This window comes from Oryctolagus cuniculus, chromosome 12 (genome assembly GCF_964237555.1).
Source record: "Oryctolagus cuniculus chromosome 12, mOryCun1.1, whole genome shotgun sequence".
NCBI classification, from domain to species: domain Eukaryota; kingdom Metazoa; phylum Chordata; class Mammalia; order Lagomorpha; family Leporidae; genus Oryctolagus; species Oryctolagus cuniculus.
The window spans coordinates 73,041,017-73,063,125 of NC_091443.1; the positions used below are offsets into that span (position 1 = coordinate 73,041,017).

Here is a 22,109-nt window from a genome sequence, read left to right on the forward strand (position 1 = left end):
GCACGTGGGAGGCAGCAGATGATGACTCAAGTAGTTGGGTCACCTGCTACCCATGTGGGAGACCCAGATTGAATTCCCAGCTCTTGGCTTCAGCCTGGCCCAGGGCTGTTGCAGGCATCTGAAGAGTGAACAAACCCATGGGGAGATCTCTGACTCTGTCTCCCTCTCTCTCTCAAATAAATAAATTTTTAAAAAAGTAATAAAAAGACAACTTTTAAAGAACACTGTAATTAGATTCAAATGTAACCTCTTTGAAATAGCCTTCAAGGCCTCATGTGATCTGATCCTTGCCTGCTTCTCCCCTCTCGTTCCTCCCTTTCTCCCACCTCCCTCCTGGCCTTGCCCCACCCTCCTTTGGGCTTCTCACACAGATCAATTCATTTCTCTAGGGTCTGCGTTGTTTTCTAGTCTGAAAAGGTATTCCTCAAAATTTAGCTGCGACCTCCCTTAGACAGTTCTCTCCTGACTTCCTCAATCTAAATTTTGCATCACCATCTCCTGCTGTTTCCCCTTCATCGCACTTGGCACAATTGGCCGTTGAAGATGTATTTCTAGTTAGTGCACTCTCTCAGGCCTACAAATTTATTCACCACTCCAGTTCCTACTAACTTGCACAAAGTAGGTGCTTACAAAGTATTGATGGCTGGAAGATTTTTAAAACCCTAGTTGGGGCTGGGCTGGGGGCAGAGGGTAGAGACTGCTCCCCTTTGTTTTGTCATTACCAGGTATGCCATCTAGCTTCACAAAGGCCCCCCAAAGAGAAGATCTGAGTGGGGGGGGCTGCCTCTGAGTATGGGTTTAAGGGCCTGCTGGGGCAGGGCTGGAAGGAGAAGACCAGAGCATGCTCAGCCCCAGCCACAGGGACAGGGAAACGGGAAAGGCGCTTAGACTGGCCCGTGCCCAGCTCACCGTCACATGGCTCTGGCTGAGCCACCCTCCGTGGTTTTGGAGACAACCAGAACCTAGGAAATCCAAAGACTCTGGACTAGAGGGTCACGTCACTCTGGAGGCGGAGAGCCCAACCCTGGGGCTAGGGACCTAGCAAGGTTATGTATCCCTGATGGACAGGGAATTCGAACTTAGGGAGGCAGGCCTGAGACTAGGGGAAACAGGACCAAGAGCTTGCTTGCGGGAGTGGGGGGCAGGGGCGCTGCCAGGGGGCTCCGCGACTGAAGCCACATCTCATAGCAAGGAGAACTCTCCCCGGTCTGGAATCTCACCCTGTACTGTGCTTTTCTTCTGCAGCTCTAAGCATCCCGGAAAATCTTCTATAAGCTATAGCTTGCTCGTCTTCCTTTTTGTTGTTGTTACTTGTTTCTTTGGTTTTGTTTTTAAAGATTTAATTATTTATTTATTTGAAAGGCAGAGTTACAGAGAGAGGGAGAGAGAGATGTTCTATCCACTGGTTCACTCCCCAAATGGCTGCCAACAGCCGGTGCTGAGCCGGGCCAAAGCCCAGAGCCAGGAGCTTTGTCTGGGTCTCCCGCGTGGGTAGCAGGGAGCTAGATCAGAAGCAAAGCAGCTGGGACTCCAACCAGTGCCCATGTGGGATGCTGGTGTCAGGGTGGCGAGAATTTACTTGTTACAAACAACAGGCAAGGCCCCGGTACTTGTTTTCCCAGCTTGGGTTTAGCTGTGCTGGAGCAGGAGAAGGCCTCTTGAGGGGATGAGGGGAGGGAAGCCTGCAAGAAGGATGTGGTGGAAAACCGATTTCAAAATTCTATCAGGGGTGAGCATCCAGTGCAGCAGTCAACGTGTTGCCCGCATCCCATTACTGGAGTGCCTGGGTTTGAGTACTGGCTCTGCTTCCCATTCCCGCTTCCTGCCAGTGCACCAATGGACACCCTGGAAGGCAACAGGTGACGGCTCAAGTACATGTGCCCCTGTCACCCGCGTGGGAGTCCAACTGTATCCCTGACTCCTGCCTTCAGCCTCGCCCAGCCCTGGCTATTGCAAGCATTTGGAGAGTGAAACAGATGATGAAATCTCTCCCTCAGTTTTCAAATAAACAAGTAATTACTATTAGACATTTTTATTTTTAAAAGATTTATTTATTTATTTGAAAGAGTTACACAGAAAAAGAAAGAAAGGCAGAGAGAGAGGTCTTTCATCTGCTGGTTCACTCCCCAGTTGGCTGCACTGGCTGGAGCTGAGCCAATCTGAAGCCAGGACCCAGGAGCTTCTTCTGGGTCTCCCACATGGGTGCAGGGGCCCAAGAACTTGGGCCATCCTCCAGTGCCCTCCCAGGCCATAGCGAGAGCTGGACCAGAAGAGGAGCAGCCGGGACTAGAACTGGCACCCATATGGGATGCCAGCGCTTCAGCCCAGAGCTTTAACCCACTGTACCACAGTGCTGGCCCCATGCCACACATGTTTAAAAGATGTTATCTAAAACAGCAGAACCCAGGTGATCTAAGGCCAGTGGCTTGGAGGCAGCAGGTGGTGAGTGATAACTGGCACAGATTTGTGGAATACACAACTATAGCATACTCTGGTTGATGTCCAAGACTTGCAGGGGAGAGGGAGGGGGCATCATGTGAAAGACTGGAACCAGGGTAAGAAGGATGCAGACAGGTAAGAGGGGAAAATGGAGAAGTGGAAAAGAGAAAACCTGTATTGAGGGCTTAAGACTTGCCTAAAAGGCAATTGGAATCATTGAAATGTTTGTAGTTTAAAGCAAGAGTGACAATGAACAAATTTGCATGTTGCGTGTTCTTTAGCTTCGAGGTGGAGGGTGGAGAACTGAACTAGAGGGAAGCTAAAATGGAAAACCAGTTAGGAGGCTGACGTGGAGAGGGCACCAGAAGTCCAATTCCAGTTACCGAACACATCCCCACCTCTGTATTCTTCAAATGCAAGAGCAAGTTGCCTTTCCTCCTAATGGATGCAGAGTGCTTTCCTCTCCATGCCATCTCTCACATTACCAAGGCTACCTACGAATACAGTTTCCTGAGCCTAAATCCTCCACCTTGGGCTTAAGCATTTGCTCAACCCCAAACTCCAATCCTAATTCCTGTGTGGTGCTGTGCCACAACCAGGCAGGAAAGGATCTCTTGTGTCTTCCCTGTTCCTAGCTCTGAGGGCAGCAGAGGGCAGCAGTGGGATGTCCCCCACGTATTGTTCCTGTGACATTCTCATCTGTCTTTTTTCCCTATGCTGACGCACACAGGACTTACGACGATGCTATCTGTGTCTTTTCTGCCCTAGTGTGCATCCCAACCTGTGCCTCCAGGATCATAACCCCTACAGGGGTGTCTTAGCCACCAAGGCACAAGAAAATAAGGCAGCAAGATTAACCTCTGGGGATTCCCTGTGGATTCCTTTTCCTGAGTGAATTGATGCCGCTGTCATCTAGTAAGCAGATGCCAAGAGTGCTGTTTAACATCATTTAATGCACAGGCTGCCCCTACAAAGAATGACCTGACCAGAAACACCAGTAGTGACAAGGTTGAGAAACTGTGCTCTTTGAACAACTGAAAAGACCTAGGGTTTATTTCCGACACTCACGACATAGGGATGTTATTTTACCTCTCTCACTTCCCATCTGTATAACAGGAACCAGTAAGTTTTTTTCAAAAGATATTTATTTATTTGAAAGGTAGAGAGAGAGAGAGAGAGAGAGAGAGAGAGAGAGAGAGAAAGAGTGTGTGAGACAGAAAGAGAGCAAGATCTTCCATCTACTAGTTCACTCCCCAAATGTTTGCAACAGCCAGGGCTGGGCCAGGCCAAAACCAAGAGCCAGGAACTCTGAGTCTCCTACATAGGTGACAGAGAACCAAATACTTGAACCTTCCCAGGGGTATCGGCAGGAAGCTGGATGGGAAGAAGAGTAACTAGGACTCAAACCGACACTCCTATATAGGATGCCAGCATCCCTGGTGGCAGCTTAACCTGCTGGGTGTCACAATCCCCACCCAACAGTTTTTTTTTTTTTTTTAATCTCACCTAGGAAAATTAGAATTCCAACACGAAGAGGACAGAGTAGAAATTCCACTCTCCAGAGAATCAGAGCTGACATTCATTCATTCACCTAATACTGGTTAGGGCTTTTCCTTCTGTCGGGTGCTGCTATGGATGCCAAGGAAGCCATGAAGAACTCCCCGTGGAGCTACCCTGAGGTGGAGCAGTTAGGAAACACACGAAGGAGACACAGTGTGGCAGCAGTCAGAAGCACGGCGAGAAAATACAGGGCAGGGAAGGGGTAGAGAACCAAAGGTGCAAGACAGGACAAGGCAGAAGAGACCTCACAGAAAAGCTGGCTTTTGAGAAAACCCTGGAGGAGGTGAGAGAAGGAGGGTTAGGGACCTCTGGAGAGAAGTGCTGTAGACAGAAGGGACGAGATGTGCAGAGCCACAGCAATCCGAGAGCCTCGTGAATGTGGGTAATAGCAAGGAAGTCACCCTGTGCGGAGTGAAATGATGGTGCAGAACAGGAGGAAGGGAGTCAGACAGTGGCGGGAGGAGTGGGTCGTATCAGCCATGGTGATTACTTCAACATTTACTCCAAGCAGGAAAGGGATCCACAAAAGCAGCTGAGCGGAGGAGTGACATGACCCAGCTTGGTTCTGGCTGCCCTTTGGAGGAGCAAGGGGTTGGGAAGCCATCATAATGACCTAGACACGGGATGATGGTGTTACTAATGGGTCCAGGGTGCAGTGACCAGATTCTAGGTATATATGACAATACAAAACAAACCGGATTTGCTAACAGTATGAAAGTGGGATATGGAAGAAAGAAAAAGTCAAGGGTGCCTTCAAAGTTTGGAGTCCAAGTAACAGGAAGGAAGCAGCTGGCATTACCGAAAATGGGCATGACTTGAAGGGGAAGGTTCTGAGAGGAATATTTTCAGTTTTGAGGATGTCAAGTTTGAAATGCTTTTGAGATCTGTAGGTGGAACCATCGAGTAAGTAGTTGGATGACTCTGCAGTTCATGGGAGGAAGCCTGGGCTGGAGATACAAATCTGGCACTCATCAGCCTACAGATGATATTTAAAGCAGTGAAACTGCATGGAGTTGCCAAGCAAGTAAATTCTGAGATGAACATGCAAGGATCTTATGTCACATAACCCTGCAAATGACATTTCTATTTAGAGTCTTACACTTCACTCCCCACCTTGCCCCATTCATACTCATCCTCCCCCACCTCATCCCACCTACCATACTCATACTCACACTGTACCTCACTCTCAAATACACACACACACACACACACACACACACATCTATAGTATAGAATACACTTCAACAAATCTTAATCATCCTGTACTTCTGGTAAAGGGACAGTTTAATATCATTTTTGTGGCTGCATAGTATTCTATCACATGATATACTAGAATTTATTCAACCAACTTCAGTAGTACACATTTGTGAGGTTTAAGTTGTTGTTATTTGTGAAAATGTTTTATTAGAAAGAATGAGATAGGCCAATTTCACACCCTTAGATTTTCCTTAAAATAAACTGCTTAAAGTAGAATCGATGGGCCCACGAGTTTCTATTTTACAAGATGTTCCTCCCTACAAAGATTGTTTATATCAGAGTTTGTCCATCTCTCCACATATGGGGACACCGAGCTTCGCTTCCTCCCTTTTTCAAGACACAGCAAACAGAAAAAGTTAAATAAATAAATTATAATTTTAGTAACAATTATTTTCTTATATATACATATATATTTAGCTGTTTGAACATCTTACTGAGTTCTGCCTGCAAGAAGTCTTCCACCTCTGATCTATCCTTCTTGCTTATAACTGAATTGAGGTAGGAAGTATTGAAAGTAGGTTCTACCTTGAAGCTAGACAACAGGAAAAAAGCCTGTATCTCTAACTGCACTGAGAAACTCCACTAAGAAGTACTATGCTTACCCAGTAAGTGAAAACATAAACTAGAAATGAAGTGGTAACTGCTATAACCCAAAGTTGCACTTACAAAAATTTTATTTATTTAATAAAAGCTTTCTATAAAAAAAAGAGAGAAAAAAAAAGAAATGAAGTGGTACAGGGATGGCACTGTGGTGTAGTGGGTAAAGCTGCCACCTATAGTGCCAGCATCCCATATGGACGCCAGTTCAAATCCTGGCTGCTCCACTTCCCATCCTGCTCTCTGCTATAGCCTGGGAAAGCAGTAGAAGATGGCCCAAGTGCTTGGGCCCCTACATCCACGTGGGAGACCCAGAAGAAGCTCCTGTCTCCTGGCTTCGGATTGGTGCAGCTCTGGCCTATATGGCCGTCTGGGGAGTGAACTAGTGAACTGAAGATCTCTCTCTCTCTCTGCCTCTGCCTCTCTGTAACTTTGTCTTTCAAATAAATAAATCTTAAAGAAAAATAAAATAGAAATGAAGTGGTACTATTGTCCCTGTCAAAAACAAGCAGAATTTACAAGGAAGGGATCAAGACAAGGTACACCATCCAAAGAATTGCCTAGAATTGAGGGACTGTTTCCATTTTCAACCATGTATATTGAAAGGGGATTTTTATGCCCATAGTTACAGTACGTCTGCTCCTAGAATGAGCCTTGGGTATAGTTGTGAACTAGGAGCAGTCTAAGAAAAGCGAGATGAAAGGAGGGGAAAAGAAATCCAGCTTCCTCCAGGGAGGAACCAGCTGTATGCAGAGCAATCAGGCTTGAGAGCTCACTTAGAAGAGTAGCATCCTGATAGACTCGACAGCACCTCAGCAAGTGGAAAATCACTGTTTCTTCTCTCTCCCCTTCTCACTCCGTAACTCTGATCTTCAAATTAATAAATAAATCTTTATAGAAAGGGGGGGGGGGCTGGCATTATGGCTTAGTGAGTAAAGCCGCTGCCTGCAGTGCCAGCATCCCATATGGGCACTGGTTCCATTCCTGGAAGCTCCTCTTCTGATCCAGTTCCCTGCTTATGGCCTAGGAAAAGCAGTGGAAGATGGCCCAAGTGCTTGGGCCCTGTCACTGATGTGAGAGACCTGGAAGAAGCTCCTGACTCTCGCCTTGGCCCAGCCCCAGTCAATGCAGCCATCTGGGGAGTGAACCAGCAGATGGAAGCTCTCTTTCTCTCCCTCTCTCTTTGTAACTCTTTCAAATTAATAAATACATCTTAAAAAAAAGGCAGTCATCCCAACCCCAACCTGTTACAAAGAAACAGTAATTTTCTTTTTTTTTTTTTTAAGAAAATTACTATTTCTTTGTAACAGGTTGGGGCTGGGATGACTGCCTTTACATCCTTCAATATTCCATTCTAAAATACAATGTTTACTACATACAGGCAGTATGCCTTGCACTGCTCATGCATACCATTTGATTGACTCTATACAACAACCTAGTGAAGGCCATCTTCCACTCATCCTTGAGAAACTGAGTCTCCAGGGAATGAAAGTACTTGGCTAACATTACACAAGATCATATAAACGTGAAGATGGAATAAAACATTTCAACATCAGGTTCATAATGATTGTCTTTTGTGGGGGTGAAATGGAATCAGGAAAGAGAACAAAGGAACTTCAACTACATCTCTAACGTTCTTTTTCTTAAAGGAACTGAAGGGAAGAAGGCAAACAAGATTTATCAAATTTGGATGGTAAATCCATGGATGTTTCAATAAATCTCTCCTAAAACTTTTAAAAATTTTTTGTTGATTGATTTGTTTATTTGAAAGGCTGAGTCACAGAAAGCGAGGGCGAGATAGGAAAAAGAGATCCTGCACCCACTGGTTCCCTCCCCAAATGGCTGCAACAGCCAGGGTTGGGCAAGATGGAAGCCAAGGAGCCAGGAGCTTCACCTGAGTCTCCCACCAGGGTGCAGGGGTCCAGGGACTTGAGCCATTTTCCACTGCCCTCCCAGGTGCATCAGCAAGGGGTTGGATCAGAAGGGGAGAAGTTAGGACTTGAACCAGTGCCGATTTAGATTGCTTGTGTTGCGGGTGGTGGCTTAACCTGTTACACCACAACACAGGCCCCTCTCTGTCTCTTCAGTTAACAGAGTGAGGGAGATAGATTATAGTTTTCATTCGTGTGTAGGCTTCCTTAGTATGGTATCTTCCTTTAGCAAAACAGTAAGTGAATGCAATTTAAAATTAATTCTTAAGAGTAATGATGAAAATGGTCTTTACTGACTTTTAACTGACACACAAAAAATATATAAGAAAATGATCCTTGGGGCCAGTGCTATGGTATAGTAGGCTAAGCCTTGACCTGTGGCACCAGCATCACATATGGGCACTGGTTCCCAGTTGCTCCTTTTCTAATCCAGCTCTCTACTTATGGCCTGGGAAAGCAGTGAAAGATGGCCCAAGTGCTTGGGCCCTGCACCCACATGGGAGACCAGGAAGAAGCTCCTGCCTCTTGGCTTCGGATCAGCCCAGCTCTGACTGTTGTGGCCATCTGGGGACTGAGCCAGCAGATGAAGGACCTGTCTTTCCCTTTCTCTATAACTCTCTCAAATTAAAAAAATAAATTTTTTTTTTAAAAAAAGGTCCTCATAGATTAGGAAAATATCAAAATAATCCATGAAATTCAAATTTATAATCCGTGTGATCAATCACAGTAAGGATAAAATTGCATTACATAATACTATATAAATGTAGAAAATATATATCAATTGTGCATATGAGATCAAAACTACTCAAATAAAAAATGAAGCAATTAATAAAGCCATTGTGGATAGAACCCCAGAAATCAAATCAAAATTTTTCCAGAATACACATGGTAGGGTTGTTTTTTTTTAGTTATAACATTTAGCTAAAAATGAAGGGCCCCAAGAATTGCATCTAACTTATATTCAATATTTGATCATCATTAAAATATTTCTAAAGGAGCTAAGGATTTCAAAACAATCTAAGATAACAAGATGATCTGTGTATCTACATATTTGGAAAAGTTTTAATAAGTCACAAAAATATTGATACCAAATTTTGATTTGGAGCCACATACGTTTTTCCAGTGATGATACCATGTTTTCCATTACAGGTTACACAGAATAATCTGAGAATGAATTCAGAATTTACGTCAAACTCAGTCTACCTCCATCAGGTGTTCTCACCTAATAGCAAGAAAGTAAATAGCAAACATCATTTTAACGACAACAGACTAGTTATCTATAATGAAATCCAAGTACTGTAAATATTATTTAATGAAATGGCAAATCTGTCAGTTGGTCCATTCCTAAGTTGATCTGACATAATAGAGGAGTTATTTATTTAATGGAAGCAAAATGAATAGAACATTTTTTTTCTATTTGCTATATAAGCTTGAGTGCAAATACTTTGGGAACCCATGCATATGGACATAAAGGTTCCTAGAATTGTTTTGTTATTTAATTTGAAAAGATTTTTCTTTTTGCTATAATTTACTTTGAGTCAGCTTTCAAGATCTTCCAGGTTTAAAAGAACAAAGAAATGCCACAGCTTTTTTTATCAGGAAAAGCTAGTTTAGCATAATGAGGTTACCTCAAAATTTCATGGAAAATGCATATTTATGAAAAAACTATTCATAGATATAAAATTTTTGGACCAAAATAAACATCGTTTAATTCCATTTTCCATGAACTTTTAAAAGAACCCTTGTACAGAGAAAAAAAAGTCAAATCAGAATAAAGGATCTATGAATGTTTCTATAAACTCTTTGATTCCTGTACTGGGCAATAAATTCTTTAATTTCTGGTAAACAACATTAAAAAAAATCACACTGAAGACTCCTAAACTAGCATAGATTTTGTTATGTTTTGGATAAACATCATTGTATATAGGTTTTTCTAATGCAAACTAGTTTTCATTACATATTTCCCAAAAATGAAAAGTCTCAATTTTATTCTACTGAATATCACAGAAAAAAAGTTCTCCAACTCCCAATCCTCCAACAACATAAAAAAAATAGAACATTCCAGTGTCAGAGCAAAGGAGTAGAGTACATATTCCAGCAGTCATATCATGAAAGATTGACGTAATAATAAAATAATTCCTAAAAGCCAATGAAAATAAATTATATCACAAGTTATTTCCTTTAGGGAAATTATTAAGGTAAGATATAAACAAAATAAACAGTAACGAGAGAAAATCAGTCAAGAAGCACAATCCTTGCAGACACTACTGTTCAGCTGAGGTTTTCTGGAAGCATCACAGCCCCAGCCTAGAATTTGTAATGCACGAGCTCCAGCCATTGCACACAGGAAGAGCTAAATATGAGTCATTTAGGCAACCAAGACCTCAGTGACCTCAGTGTCTACACAGTTCCTAACAAGCAGCATTCCAGGTGCCTAAGAAACTAAGTAGGCCCTAACACTTTGTGGTCTGATTCTGTCACAGCAGCCTAGTGGAGAAAGATTGCTCTACGTGTTTATCCATACATACATGGAAACAATTAACCACCAATGTGGCAATCAGCAACCACTAACTACAAATTCATGACTGTGTAGTGGAAGCATCTCAAGAACAGATTCTGAAAACTTAAACCAGAAGTCATTTTAATTACAAATTCTTGTCTAAGTATTGATTTCTCAGCACAGCGAATGTAGTGCAAACAAATGCACAATGAAACAAATCCAACAGAACAATGACTGAAAAAAGTGAACATCCCTAAAGGTATCTTAACACCTGATATTATCATAGACTTACTCCTTCTGAAGTAAAAATTTTCTCCCATCTACGCAGCTGTTGTCATAAGAGATCAAAATTCTTTCTTGAACCAGGCAGTCTAGCGGCATAGGAGACTAGAAGTCAAAAGAGGCATTACATTAGCTTTTCAGATGGTCAGATGGTTGCTTCAACACGGACTCAAGGCCTTTCAGGGCCAGCCTGGTCTGGAAGCAACACCACACAGGGCTGCACTCTGGGTAAACAGACTGATCTTTCAACACAGCAAATCCGGGTACTCGACTGCCATACCAGCACCCCACCTGACAGAACTGAATGCACTAAGTTGATCACAAACAGGCGTTCTCCACTGACTTCTCAAGACTGCGGAAAAAGCAGCTTCATGCTACTGAAAATCTGATCCGGCATTTTGAAAACTTCGTTGTGGATGCTTTAAAACTATACCAAACTTAGTGGAAAATTGAAAAACATTTTTTTCTTCCTTATAGAATTCTTAACTTTGCCCCCTGAAGTTTTTTCAAGCTTCCAATAGCAACTAAAACAGTCTGTTAATCCTTTTATTACCTTAACAACCACACTGATAATTCCAGCAAGAGAACTAGCAACTCCAAAGAAGTTACCACAGTGTGAAACACTTTCAAATGGTGGAATATAGCTCAAATAAAAAGTGGAATAAAATAATGTGTGAGTAAAATGTGGCCAAAACATAAGTCTACACTGAACATATGTGGAAAAGATATTTAATTGTAAAATAGAAAAGTAGGCCAGAGTACAGTTTTAAGGGTAACTGCTTCTTTATACAGTATAGGTAATCTAGAGGGGCTTGGGGTTAAGCATCTTCATAAAGCAATAAAACATTAAAAAACAAAGCAAGAAATAAGAGCTTGTAGTTATGTTTTACAAAAAAGAACACACATTCTGTCAGAGTTTCATGTCCATACATTGTGGAATCCAACAACAATGTGATGAGAGTTAAGTCATAACACAGATGCTAAGCTTTCAGAGGGAAAAGTAAAAGTTGGCGCTAGTCTTATCGAAAGCGTCACTGTAGTACAAAAAGTTCTTGTTCTACATACAAAAACAATTTTTTTTTTCCATGAGAATAATTTCCTGGAGAGGGGGAAATAAGTCCATGAAGTATTTCAGAAACCCATATTCATTGAGTTTTCCAAAAACATTATCTTAAAATCCAGTGCCTTAAAGTGCTTTCATGTGGAAATCATGATGGAAGGCACAGAATACAGTTTCACGTCCCCACTATGAAATTTCAAAAAAGCATATTGTGCCGGGTTCGTAAATTCAAGTTATCTTGTAAGCTGCTCCTTCCAAGAACATTGTCACTCCAATAAAACCAGCTGTTAGCTTACTTAGCTTCAATGACCTATAGAATAAAAGGTGGTTTTTTTTCTTCCTAGTAACTTTCATCATCTTTGTGGGAAAAATACCTACGCAGGTGATGCACTCTGAAATTATAAAACATGCAGAATATGTACAAACAGAAAGTTTAAAAAATATTTGCTTCATATACATGTAAATCTACTTGGGTATAGCTGAAATTGAACAAATATAAAAATTTCACTTTCTAAAAAATGTTTGCAGAGAATCTGAGACAACTTAAAGCTGTACAAAGATTTCCTGGAAGAAATCTTCCCTTCATATAGAAGTTTATACCTATAGGAGTAATTCCAGCATCGGTCCACCATAATTATTACACATTTGGTCTAATCAGCAATGATCACCCTTAGAACTGTTCTGTTTCTGAGAGATCAAGGTTTGTACTAAAATCAAAAATAATTCACAAAAACAGTGGCTTGTTGTGGTTTTGGATCTCTTCAACAATCTTTATCAACTCATTTGGAACTGTAAAAAAAAAAACAAGAACTATTTACAGAATTCAGTTTTAAATACATTTCACAACTTCTAAAGTAAAGTTTTATGTTACAAGAATTCAGAGCTCATGGCTTAAGTCCAATTATCAATCTGAAGTCTCTTCTATTATCCTGTATTCCCATGACTGTACTCTTAATGCGTACAGTTCGAGATTGTATTCTTTCTTGGCCAAAAGTAAAATCAAACTACATGTTCAGTTAAACAGCTTCTTTATTAGTCTGAAGACGAGTCATAGCTTCTAACTTCTGTCTGTAGGCTTCTGCTTCCTGTTCTTTCTTTAGAAGTTGCTGTCGATATTTTTGGGCTTCTCGGTTTGCTTCATCCAGCTGTTTCTGAAGAGCTTCTCTCTCCTAATTTAAAAAAAAAAAAAGGTCACTTTCAGTTTTTGCACATTTTATATTGACACATATAAGCATGCAGCCTTCAAATAAATCTGCCATAAGTAGCCACCTGTCATTATTTCCTAGACATCTTACCTTTTCAATCAATTCACTTAATAATTAAAGACATAATTTTGTGCACCACACTTTGAAATACAGATTATCTTCTGACATCAAATAAATTATTTTGTAACTAGAAATAGGACTAACAGAATGAACCCGAATTGGGTACTTATACTTTTATGCATATTAAAAACACTAGAGAACCATTTTAAGAGGAAAATAAGCAATCATATACCTTCATCTATTTGTGATATTTTCATCTAAAGGTGACAATTATGAAACAACATTTGTTGAGCATCTGCTACCTTAAAGGTGATTCCCAACAAGAGGCCTCTTAGATATTACGCTCATGTTACCGGTGAGAAAAGTGATGCTCAGAAATGCTACGTTTTTTCCCAGGGTCACACACAGTAAGGAGCTGGGTTTATGGGATTCTAATATTTCTTTTAAAACTATCTTTCTCTCTCTCTCTCTGCCTCTCCTTCTCTCTGTAACTCTGACTTTCAAATAAATAATTTTAAAAGGGGTGGGGCGGCACTGTGGCGCAGCGGGTTAATGCCCTGGCCTTAAGTGCCGGCATCCCACGTGGGCGCTGGTTCGAGACCTGGCTGCTCTACTTCCCATCTAGCTTTCTATTATGGCCTGGGAAAGCCATACAAGATGGCCCAAGTCCTTGGGCCCCTGCACCTGCATGGGAGACCCAGAAGAAGCTCTTGGCTCCTGGCTTCGGATCAGCTCAGTTCTGGTCATTGCAGCCAACTGGGGAGTGAACCATCGGATGGAAGACCTCTCTCTTTCTCTCTCTCTCTCTCTCTCTCTCTCTGCCTCTCCTTCTCTCTTTGTGTAACTCTCACTTTCAAATCTATCTATCTATCTATCTATCTATCTATTTATCTATCTTCCTTCCTCTGGTCCAGCATTGTGGTGTAACAGGTAAAGCCGCTGCTGCAGTGCCAGCATATCATATAGGTACTAGTTCAAGTCCTGGCTGTTCCGCTTCCGATCCAGCTCCTTGCTAATGCGCCTGGGAAAGCAGCGGAAGATGGCCCGAGTCCTTGGGCCCCTGCAAGACCCGGAAGAAGTTCCTCCTTCAACCTGGCCACCACTGCAGCCATTTGGAGTGAACCAGCATATGGATGATCTCAATCTCAATCTCTCTTTCTCTTTCAATCTTAAAAAACAAACAAACAAAAAAACTATTCTCCTCTACAATAGTAAGCAAGACAACTCACCTCTAAAATAAAGAGTGCTGATCTAGATTAGTGTTACATTCCATCACTTTACAAACCAATAAAGCACCACTCTTTCTTCTTTAGGTTAAATAGGTAAAAATACACAGACATTAAGTTCCTCAGTAAATTGAAAACTGAAACACAAAGCCAGGCCAACGAAAATGGTACTTTCTCCTCGACCTCCGCCTGTTCACTCTGCTTGATTCAGTTACCTCAAGCAAAACCTTTTCCAAGCCACTAATAAGCACACAGACAAAAGCTCAACCTGCACTGGCCCCAGCTCAGGGCAGTTTCCAGTGTTTGGGAGGAAGTAACTTGTCACAGAGGTCCAGGACCCCCTCTAGGGTGGGAGCCAGGGGTAGGACTACAAAGTACAGGAAAGGCCAGCTTTGCTCTGGGCAAGACGCTTAGCTGGAGAGAACTGAGGTGAGGGAGCAGCAGCCTGCTGAGGTCTCTTCTTTTATATGCACCGCCTCCTTGGTATGTGTCCATTGTGAACACCAGAGGATTCTTCCCACCCCTTCACTGTTCACAGGGTCCACGAGGAGCACACGAAGTTCTCCTGCCCTGGGATCCTGCTCCCTTCCCCACACTAGGAACAAAGCTAGGTCCAGCATTTTTTCCACTGCATCCACTGATATGGGTCTGATTGATTATTGTAAGTAGTTATCAAATCTTCCAATTACACAAAATGCTCAAGTAAAAGGAGGCAATGCCCTTTATCCGCAACTTAACAATGCCCAGGTGCTACTCTGCTCCTGCTTTATATCTCAGCCACTCTTCTTATCCTAATTCCAAGAAAGCTGGCAGTCAGGAACAAGTCAGAAAAGATTCCGGAGATGAGCCTCAGGCAAGCAATCAATACCAGTACCTTGGCCACGAACTGGGCAGGACATCCACCAAAGGAACGGGTGAAGAGTAGCAGGATAGGGCCTGGGTGTTGTTACCCCAGGAGCTAGATCCCATCTTACTAACAGCCATACCCAAGTGTTCTAGGATTTTACATGTTACAAAAGATGACCATTTGGTAACCAAAGTTTTGAACATGGGCTAAAAATCTGCTCTGATTTAATAGGAATATCTTGGGATATAGTAATCACAACTTATTTAATATTAGCTACTTATTAACATTAGAATCAGCAAGGTATTCATAATTATTGCCAAAGATGAAAGAAAACTGAGGTAACCAGTCTAACAATGCAAACAGTTTAATCTTATTTTTCCGACTGTACGTTTTTATTTCTAGTAGGATATATCTTAATATAAATGAAAAGATAGCTCCCTTCCACCTTCTAGATCAAATAATAGGCTCATTTTATGCTCATTTTTCTGACTAAATCTGTAAAAATCTGAAAGACAAAGATCATTAGCACTAATCTTAGAAAACATGTAAACTTCAAGATTGAAAACCATGATTAACATAAATTGGAAATGGCAATCCTGAGCTTAATATTTTATAGTAAAATCACAATAAACATTTTTTTGATATTTTAAAGCAAGCATAGTTTAGCATACAAAATATGTAATACTAAAGCATTTTTCCCCTAACAGTCTAACACTGAAGAACTCCAAAGAAAATAAATCTAGACAATAATCAAGATTTGGTAGCCATAAGGAAGCTATTTATTCTATGCTACAACTCCAAACTCAAGCAATGTTATATTAGGAATTTAACAAGGGAATGGAAGCAATGGAATAATAGCACATGGAAAGACTTGAGTTGGCTTTTTTATTTTCAGACAGGATTCTAGAATTCTGCTTTAGCTAGCAGCAATCATCTCTACCAGTTTCAGCATTTTCTAATATTCGAATTTATATTTGCTTTAGCTATTAAAAATCATTAGTGATTTGACTTCTATTATACCTCCATATAAACTTAGAAAGAGAATGACAGTGATGAATTTTGTGGAGCATTTACGGTACACCTGCTGCTATACAAGTCCTTCACACGCATTCTCATTTCATCCTTGTGACAATCTTACAATGTAGGGTCTATTATTTCTCTCTTCCTACAAATGGAAAGCCAAGCCTTGAAAGATCAGATAACCTAGATCACATCAGAAAATTATGAAATTCAAACCTAAATCTTGATTCCAATCTCATATTCCCAGTCACTTAATGTTTCTCAAGAAAGAGAAACTGAGCAGTGTTATGCGAAATGTTTGCTTGTGTATAAAACCCAATTTTTAACTGCCCTGGGGCAAATATCACAAATACAATTTTGTTTTTATAAATAAAGTTTTATTGAAATACAGACATACCTGTTTATCTCCAACTTGTCTATGGCTGGCCACTTTCCCATTTCAGTGGCAGAACTGACTAAACTGTAATACTCTACAAGGTACATAAAGCCAAAAATATTTACTACCTGGTCCTTTATAAAAAAGCTTTTCCTTCTGTAGCCCTAGAGAATAAAACTTATCAGGATGATGACTACAGAAAATTTAAAAACTTTGGCAGAACAAGGATATCCTCCAGGGTCCAGCATTGTGGCACAGTGGGGTGAGCTGCTGCTTGAGGCACCACATCACGTATCAGAGTGCCAGATTGAGTCCCAGCTGCTCAGCTTCCTGCTAATGCTCCTGGGAGGCCGCAGATGATGGCTCAAGTGCTTGCGTCCCTTCTACCCACTTGGGAGACCTGGATGAAGTTCCTGGCTCCTAGTTTTGGCCTGGCCCAGTCCTCGCTGGCAGCCATTTGGGGGGTGAACCAGGAGATGGAAGATGTGCATCTGTCTCTCTCTCTCTCCCACTCCTTCTCTGTCAGTCTACCTTTCAAATATATAGTTTTTTTTTTTTAAAGTATATCCATTAATGAAAAACTATTTTAAAAAAATAGTGCTAAATGAAACATTCTATAAAGTATATAGAAACATTTTTTAAAAGAACACTAAGGATCCCAATCCACCACTGATTAAAGGATACAAATGTTTCATTAAAAATAAATTTTAAGAACCCAATATGTTGGGGTTGGGGCTATGGTGCAGTGGGTTAGAGCCCCCACCTGCAGTGCCCGCATTCCATATGAGCACTTGTTCAAGTCCCGGCAGCTCCACTTCCAATGCAGCTCTCTGCTAAAGCACCTGGGAAAGCAGCAGAGGATGGCCCAGGTGCTTGGGCCACTGTACCCACGTGGGAGACTGCAGGAAGCTCCTGGCTCCTGTGGATCAGCTCAGCTCCAGCCATTGCAGCCATTTGGGGAGGGAACCAGAGGATGGAAGACTTCTCTCAGTCTCTACCTCTCTCTCTCTAACTCTTTCAAATAAATTAAAAAAAAAAAAATCTTAAAAAAAAAAAAACAAAACTCAATGTGGCACACTAAGATAAGCCACTGATTTTGACACTAGCACCTGATATTGGGAGTGTTAATTCAATTCCTGGCTGTTCCACTTCTGATACAGCAACATGCCTGGGAAGGCAGCAGATGGTCATTTGGGGAGCAAACCAGCAGATGGAACATCTCTCTTGTTCTCTCTACCACCACCGCCACCCAATCTTTCAAAATAAATAAAAAAACCTTTTTTTTAAAAAAAGGATAAAAATGCTTCATTAAAAGTAAGTTTTTTAGGTTTATTTATTTATTTGAAAGGCAGAGCTACAGAGAGTGGGAGAGAGACAGAGATAGATCTTCCAGCCACCGGTTCACTCCCGAAATGGCAGCAACGGTTAGAGCTGGAGCAATCCAAAGCCAGTAGCCAGGAGCTTCTTCCGGGTCTCCATGTGGGTGCAGGGGCGCAAGCACTTGCCTCACACTCCATTGCTTTCCCAGGCACACGAGCAGAGAGCTGGATAGGAATTGGAGCAGCCAGGACTTGAACTGGAGCCCATATGGAATATCTGCACAGCAGGCAGCAGCTCACCTGCCAACTCAGTGCCGGCCTCATCAGTAAAAGCAAATTTCAGGGGCTGCTGCTGTGGTACAGTAGACTAACTTGCTGCTTGTGGCAACAGCATCCCATATTGAGTGCTGGTTTGAGTCCCAGCTGCTCCGATTCAGATCCATCTCCCTGCTAATGTGCTTGGGAGGGGAGCAGATGATGACCCAAGCGCTTGGGTCCCTGCCATTTATGGGAGAGACAAAGATAGATCTCCTGACTCCAGGGTGTGGCTTAGCCCAGTCCTGGCTATTGTAGCAATTTGGGGAGTGAACCAGCAGATCGGAGGTCTCTCTCACTCTCCACCCTTCTCCCCCATACTCTGCCTTTCAAATAGATCTTTTAAAAAAGATAAATTTAAAAAATGCTAATGAACATTCCTCTCTAACCTAAATGGCAAACAAAAATAAAGGTTATTTCCTGAATTCATACTACTAAGTAAACAGAGAAAATGTGTTATTTTATCTAATCACATGTCCTCCCTTCCACATGTACAAGAATAATTTTTTTAGAAGAGACTAATGTTGTTTATTTACTGAAGAAATTTGTGAACTTCCTGAAACATCCAATTCAGTAATGTCACACAATGGAAAAATCACACAAAATAGAGGCTGGCACTGTGGCACAGCAGGTAAAGCCTGTGACACACTGGCATCCCATATGGCCACCAGTCTGTGTCCTAGCTACTCCACTTCCAATCCAGCTCCCTGCTAATGGCCTGGAAAATCAATGGGAGATGGCCCAAGTGGTTGGGTTCCTGCCATCCACATAAAGACCTGGAGGAAGCTCCTGACCCCTTGGCTTTGGCCTGGACCAGCCCTGGCCACTGCAACTATCCAGGGAAGTAAACCAGCGATGGAAGATCTCTCTGTCTCTTCCTCTCTCTGTGACTCTTTCAAATAAACAAACAAATCTTTTAAAAAAAATTACACACAGTATTGCAATTTGGTGCTATATTTGTATCTTCTCCTAAAAACAAACATACTTTATTTCTTGTGTTTCTACAATATACACAATGTATAAATTTTCTATAATTTCAATGAATTTTTCCAGAATTATTAGTAACACTCTCCAGTGTTAGTTGGGAAACTCAGTGAAACAGATTTTTAGCACCTTCTTTATTGACAGACACACAGGAAGAATTCAAGTACGTTAGATTCCATACAATGACTTAGCTAGCTTTTAAATTCCTTTAGTTTCTCAATCGCAGCATTATTGTTATTTCTGGACCACATAATTCTTTATTCTGGGATACTGTCCTGAGCACTGCACAATGTTCAACTGGCCTCTGCCACTAAATGACAGTGGAATGCCACTCCTTGTGACAGCCCAAAATGTCTGCAGACAATGACAAATGCCCTCTGGGGTCAAAGTTGCCCCAGTTGAGAACCAGTGCTTCATAAACTCTTTGGATTGATGAACAAGCTGTCATTTAGAAAGAAATATAAAAGTCCACCCCCATGATAACTCTATTTGCTATTTAAGAAAATGAACTCAAATGACTTCATGTATTGCAGCAAAATTACTCAGTTCAGTGGAAACACTGAAGGTAATCCCTTCACCCTGTATCTCCAACTCACTCACCTCTACCATCTCTTACTGCACAAATACCCTACGAATTCTACACAACATTGGCTTAAGGATTTCCAGAGAGAAAGAATATAATTTCCATTCCCCAAAAGCTCTAATTACTAGAAATAAAACAAACACTCCACTTTCGTAAAAGTTCATCTCTTTTGTTCTAGTTCACTCTTATACCTCAATTCATACCTTCCTATTATTTGCAATTATTCTAATTTCTGAAAGACTCTGAGAGAAATCAGGCTGAACTGTGAGGGAAACACCCAATGGTTGCTGAGTAATTACAGGTGCATATTATTTTAAAATATAGTTAATTCAATTAAATAAATTTACATTTAATAAAAATTCAAGTGACTTAAAAATATTTTATTAGATAGTAAAAGCAAAGTACATAGTAAAATTTTTTCACCTTACATGCCTGAAAAAGATAATCTCACATATCAGATATAAACAATAAAATAATACTATTCAATGCAATAAACTATTAATTTGTGAATAAGAACTTCAACACCCTGTATAATACTTTAAAATTTGACAACATAAAACAATCCACACTAAATAATCAAAAGTTATAATTTTATCAAACGTTCTGGTTAAACCATGAATCAGCTTCTTTTTAACTCAGTAATATATTATTTGTGATTATGGCCAAAGATGTACCAGCCTTACATTTAAATAAATTTGGGAAGAACATTTTCTAATTGTCTTTAGTTAGAATTCTATTGCTTTCTAAAACAAACAAAAAAATATCCTTTTTGACAATAACAAGAACTTTTACAAAGAATTACTAAATGAGGGCCTGGTGTTGTAGTGTAGTGGATAAAGCTGCCATTTGCAGCGCCGGCATCCCATATCGACACCAGTTCAAGTCTTGGGTGCTTGACTTCCAATTCAGCTCCCTGCTTATGTGCCTGAGAAAGCAGTGGAAGATGGCCCAAGTCCTTGGGCCTCTGCACCCACGTGGGAGACCTAGAAGAAGCTCCTGGTTCCTGGCTTCAGGCTGGCCCAGCTCCAGCCATTGCAGCCATTTGGGGAGTGAGCCAGCAGCAGATGCAAGATCTCTCTCTGTCTCTCCCTCTCTCTGTCTGTAACTCTGCCTTTCAAATAAATAAGTAAATCTTTAACAAATTACTAAATGTTCATCAAATTTACTATACACACACATACACACACATATATAAATCAGGTGTTATTAATATGCATGAGAATGCTGACTTTTCCAATTCTTATGAAAACTCTAAAATGGAGATATAATTATTCTAAATTCTAATTTGACAGAAACTAAAACTGAAGCTCAAAAAGGAAAGATAATTTGCCTCCAAGTTAGAGGTGGGATGTGAACTCAGTTTTCATTTGATATGTTATTATCAAACTTGGGGGCACAACTTTATTTACAGCTATGTAAGAAAAAATCCTGGGAGGGAGGAGTGAGTGGGGAGGGGAGTTAGACCCTATTAACAGTAAGTATAAATTTAAGTTCCCAAAAGGACAAACAGAAAAACCAGCAGTTATACATCACTTTTTAAAAAATACTTGACTTGGAGGTCAGTGTTGTGGCACAGCTTAAACTATAGCTTGGGGTACTGGCATCCCATATCAGAGTGCTGGCTTCAGTCCCACCTGCTCTGCTTCTGATCTAGCTCCATCCTAATGCATCTAAGAAGGCAGTGGACGAAGGCCCATATACTTGGGCCCCTGCCACCCATGTGAGAGAACAGGAAAGAGCTCTAGACTCCTGGCTTCAATGTGGCCCAAACTGACTGCTGCGGCCAATGAATGAGATTTCTCTCTCTCTGGCTGGCTGTCACTCTGACTTTAAAATAAAAACAAATACCCCACTTAACAAATACTAACCTTGATTACGAGACTATCCCTTCCACCCCAATTTTTAATTTTTGAAAGGAAAAAAACTTTTTTTGTCAGTATATAGTGGTATTTTCCTTTAGAGATTTGTGAGAATGGTGTATGTAAATTTAACAGAAAATAAATGATGGCATGGCAAGAATCAAAGACATTCCAATATTACCAAGATGACACATTTTGTTACAAACAAATTCTCCAATCACTCATTCATTCATTCAATATTTATTTATTGAGGGCTTACTATATGTATAATGCAAAAAAATTAAACAAAATGGTACTCTGCACATTCATTCTGAATCAAAACAACACTGTTAGTAATAAATATAAAAGACAAAAAATAAAGAAAAACAAAATGGATTTATTTTGGATGACTGCGGCCAAACACACCGGGTAAAAGACTCCTTACTTCTATTTCTGCAGATTCCACCCGGTTTTCAATTATTTCGATACATTGTCTTTTAGCTGGTGGTTCTTCACTTATAACAGTTTCTTCAGCAATGTCTGTTGCTGGTACTGTTAATACTAAAATGAAAAAGCAATATACATTACTTCATTATGAAACAGGTGAGATGAGATAGAACTAGTCTTGACATTGTTGATGGTATTCATCTAAATAACTGTATTCCAAACCAGTAACTTCCAAACAGTGACTTGCTTTTTATAAAGAGGTC

General features: G+C 40.9%; 1 protein-coding gene across 31 annotated transcripts in view; it reads right to left on the reverse strand.

The window, feature by feature from the left end:
- Positions 1-11,279: 11,279 nt before the first annotated feature.
- The window catches only part of GABPB1 (GA binding protein transcription factor subunit beta 1), an 81,690-nt gene continuing 70,860 nt past the window's right edge, over positions 11,280-22,109 (reverse strand). For 26 of the 31 annotated variants that reach the window (XM_017348021.3, XM_017348023.3, XM_017348019.3 and 23 more), the window contains 2 exons: positions 21,845-21,960; positions 11,280-12,795 (listed from right to left, as the gene is read on the reverse strand). In XM_017348021.3, the coding sequence (XP_017203510.2) occupies positions 12,643-12,795; positions 21,845-21,960 (269 nt within the window). In that variant the 3' untranslated portion in view covers positions 11,280-12,642. Of the gene's footprint in view, positions 12,796-21,825; positions 21,961-22,109 lie in introns of all 31 variants that reach the window. The other 5 variants (XM_051822016.2, XM_051822015.2, XM_017348022.3 and 2 more) reach the window with 1 other exon arrangement.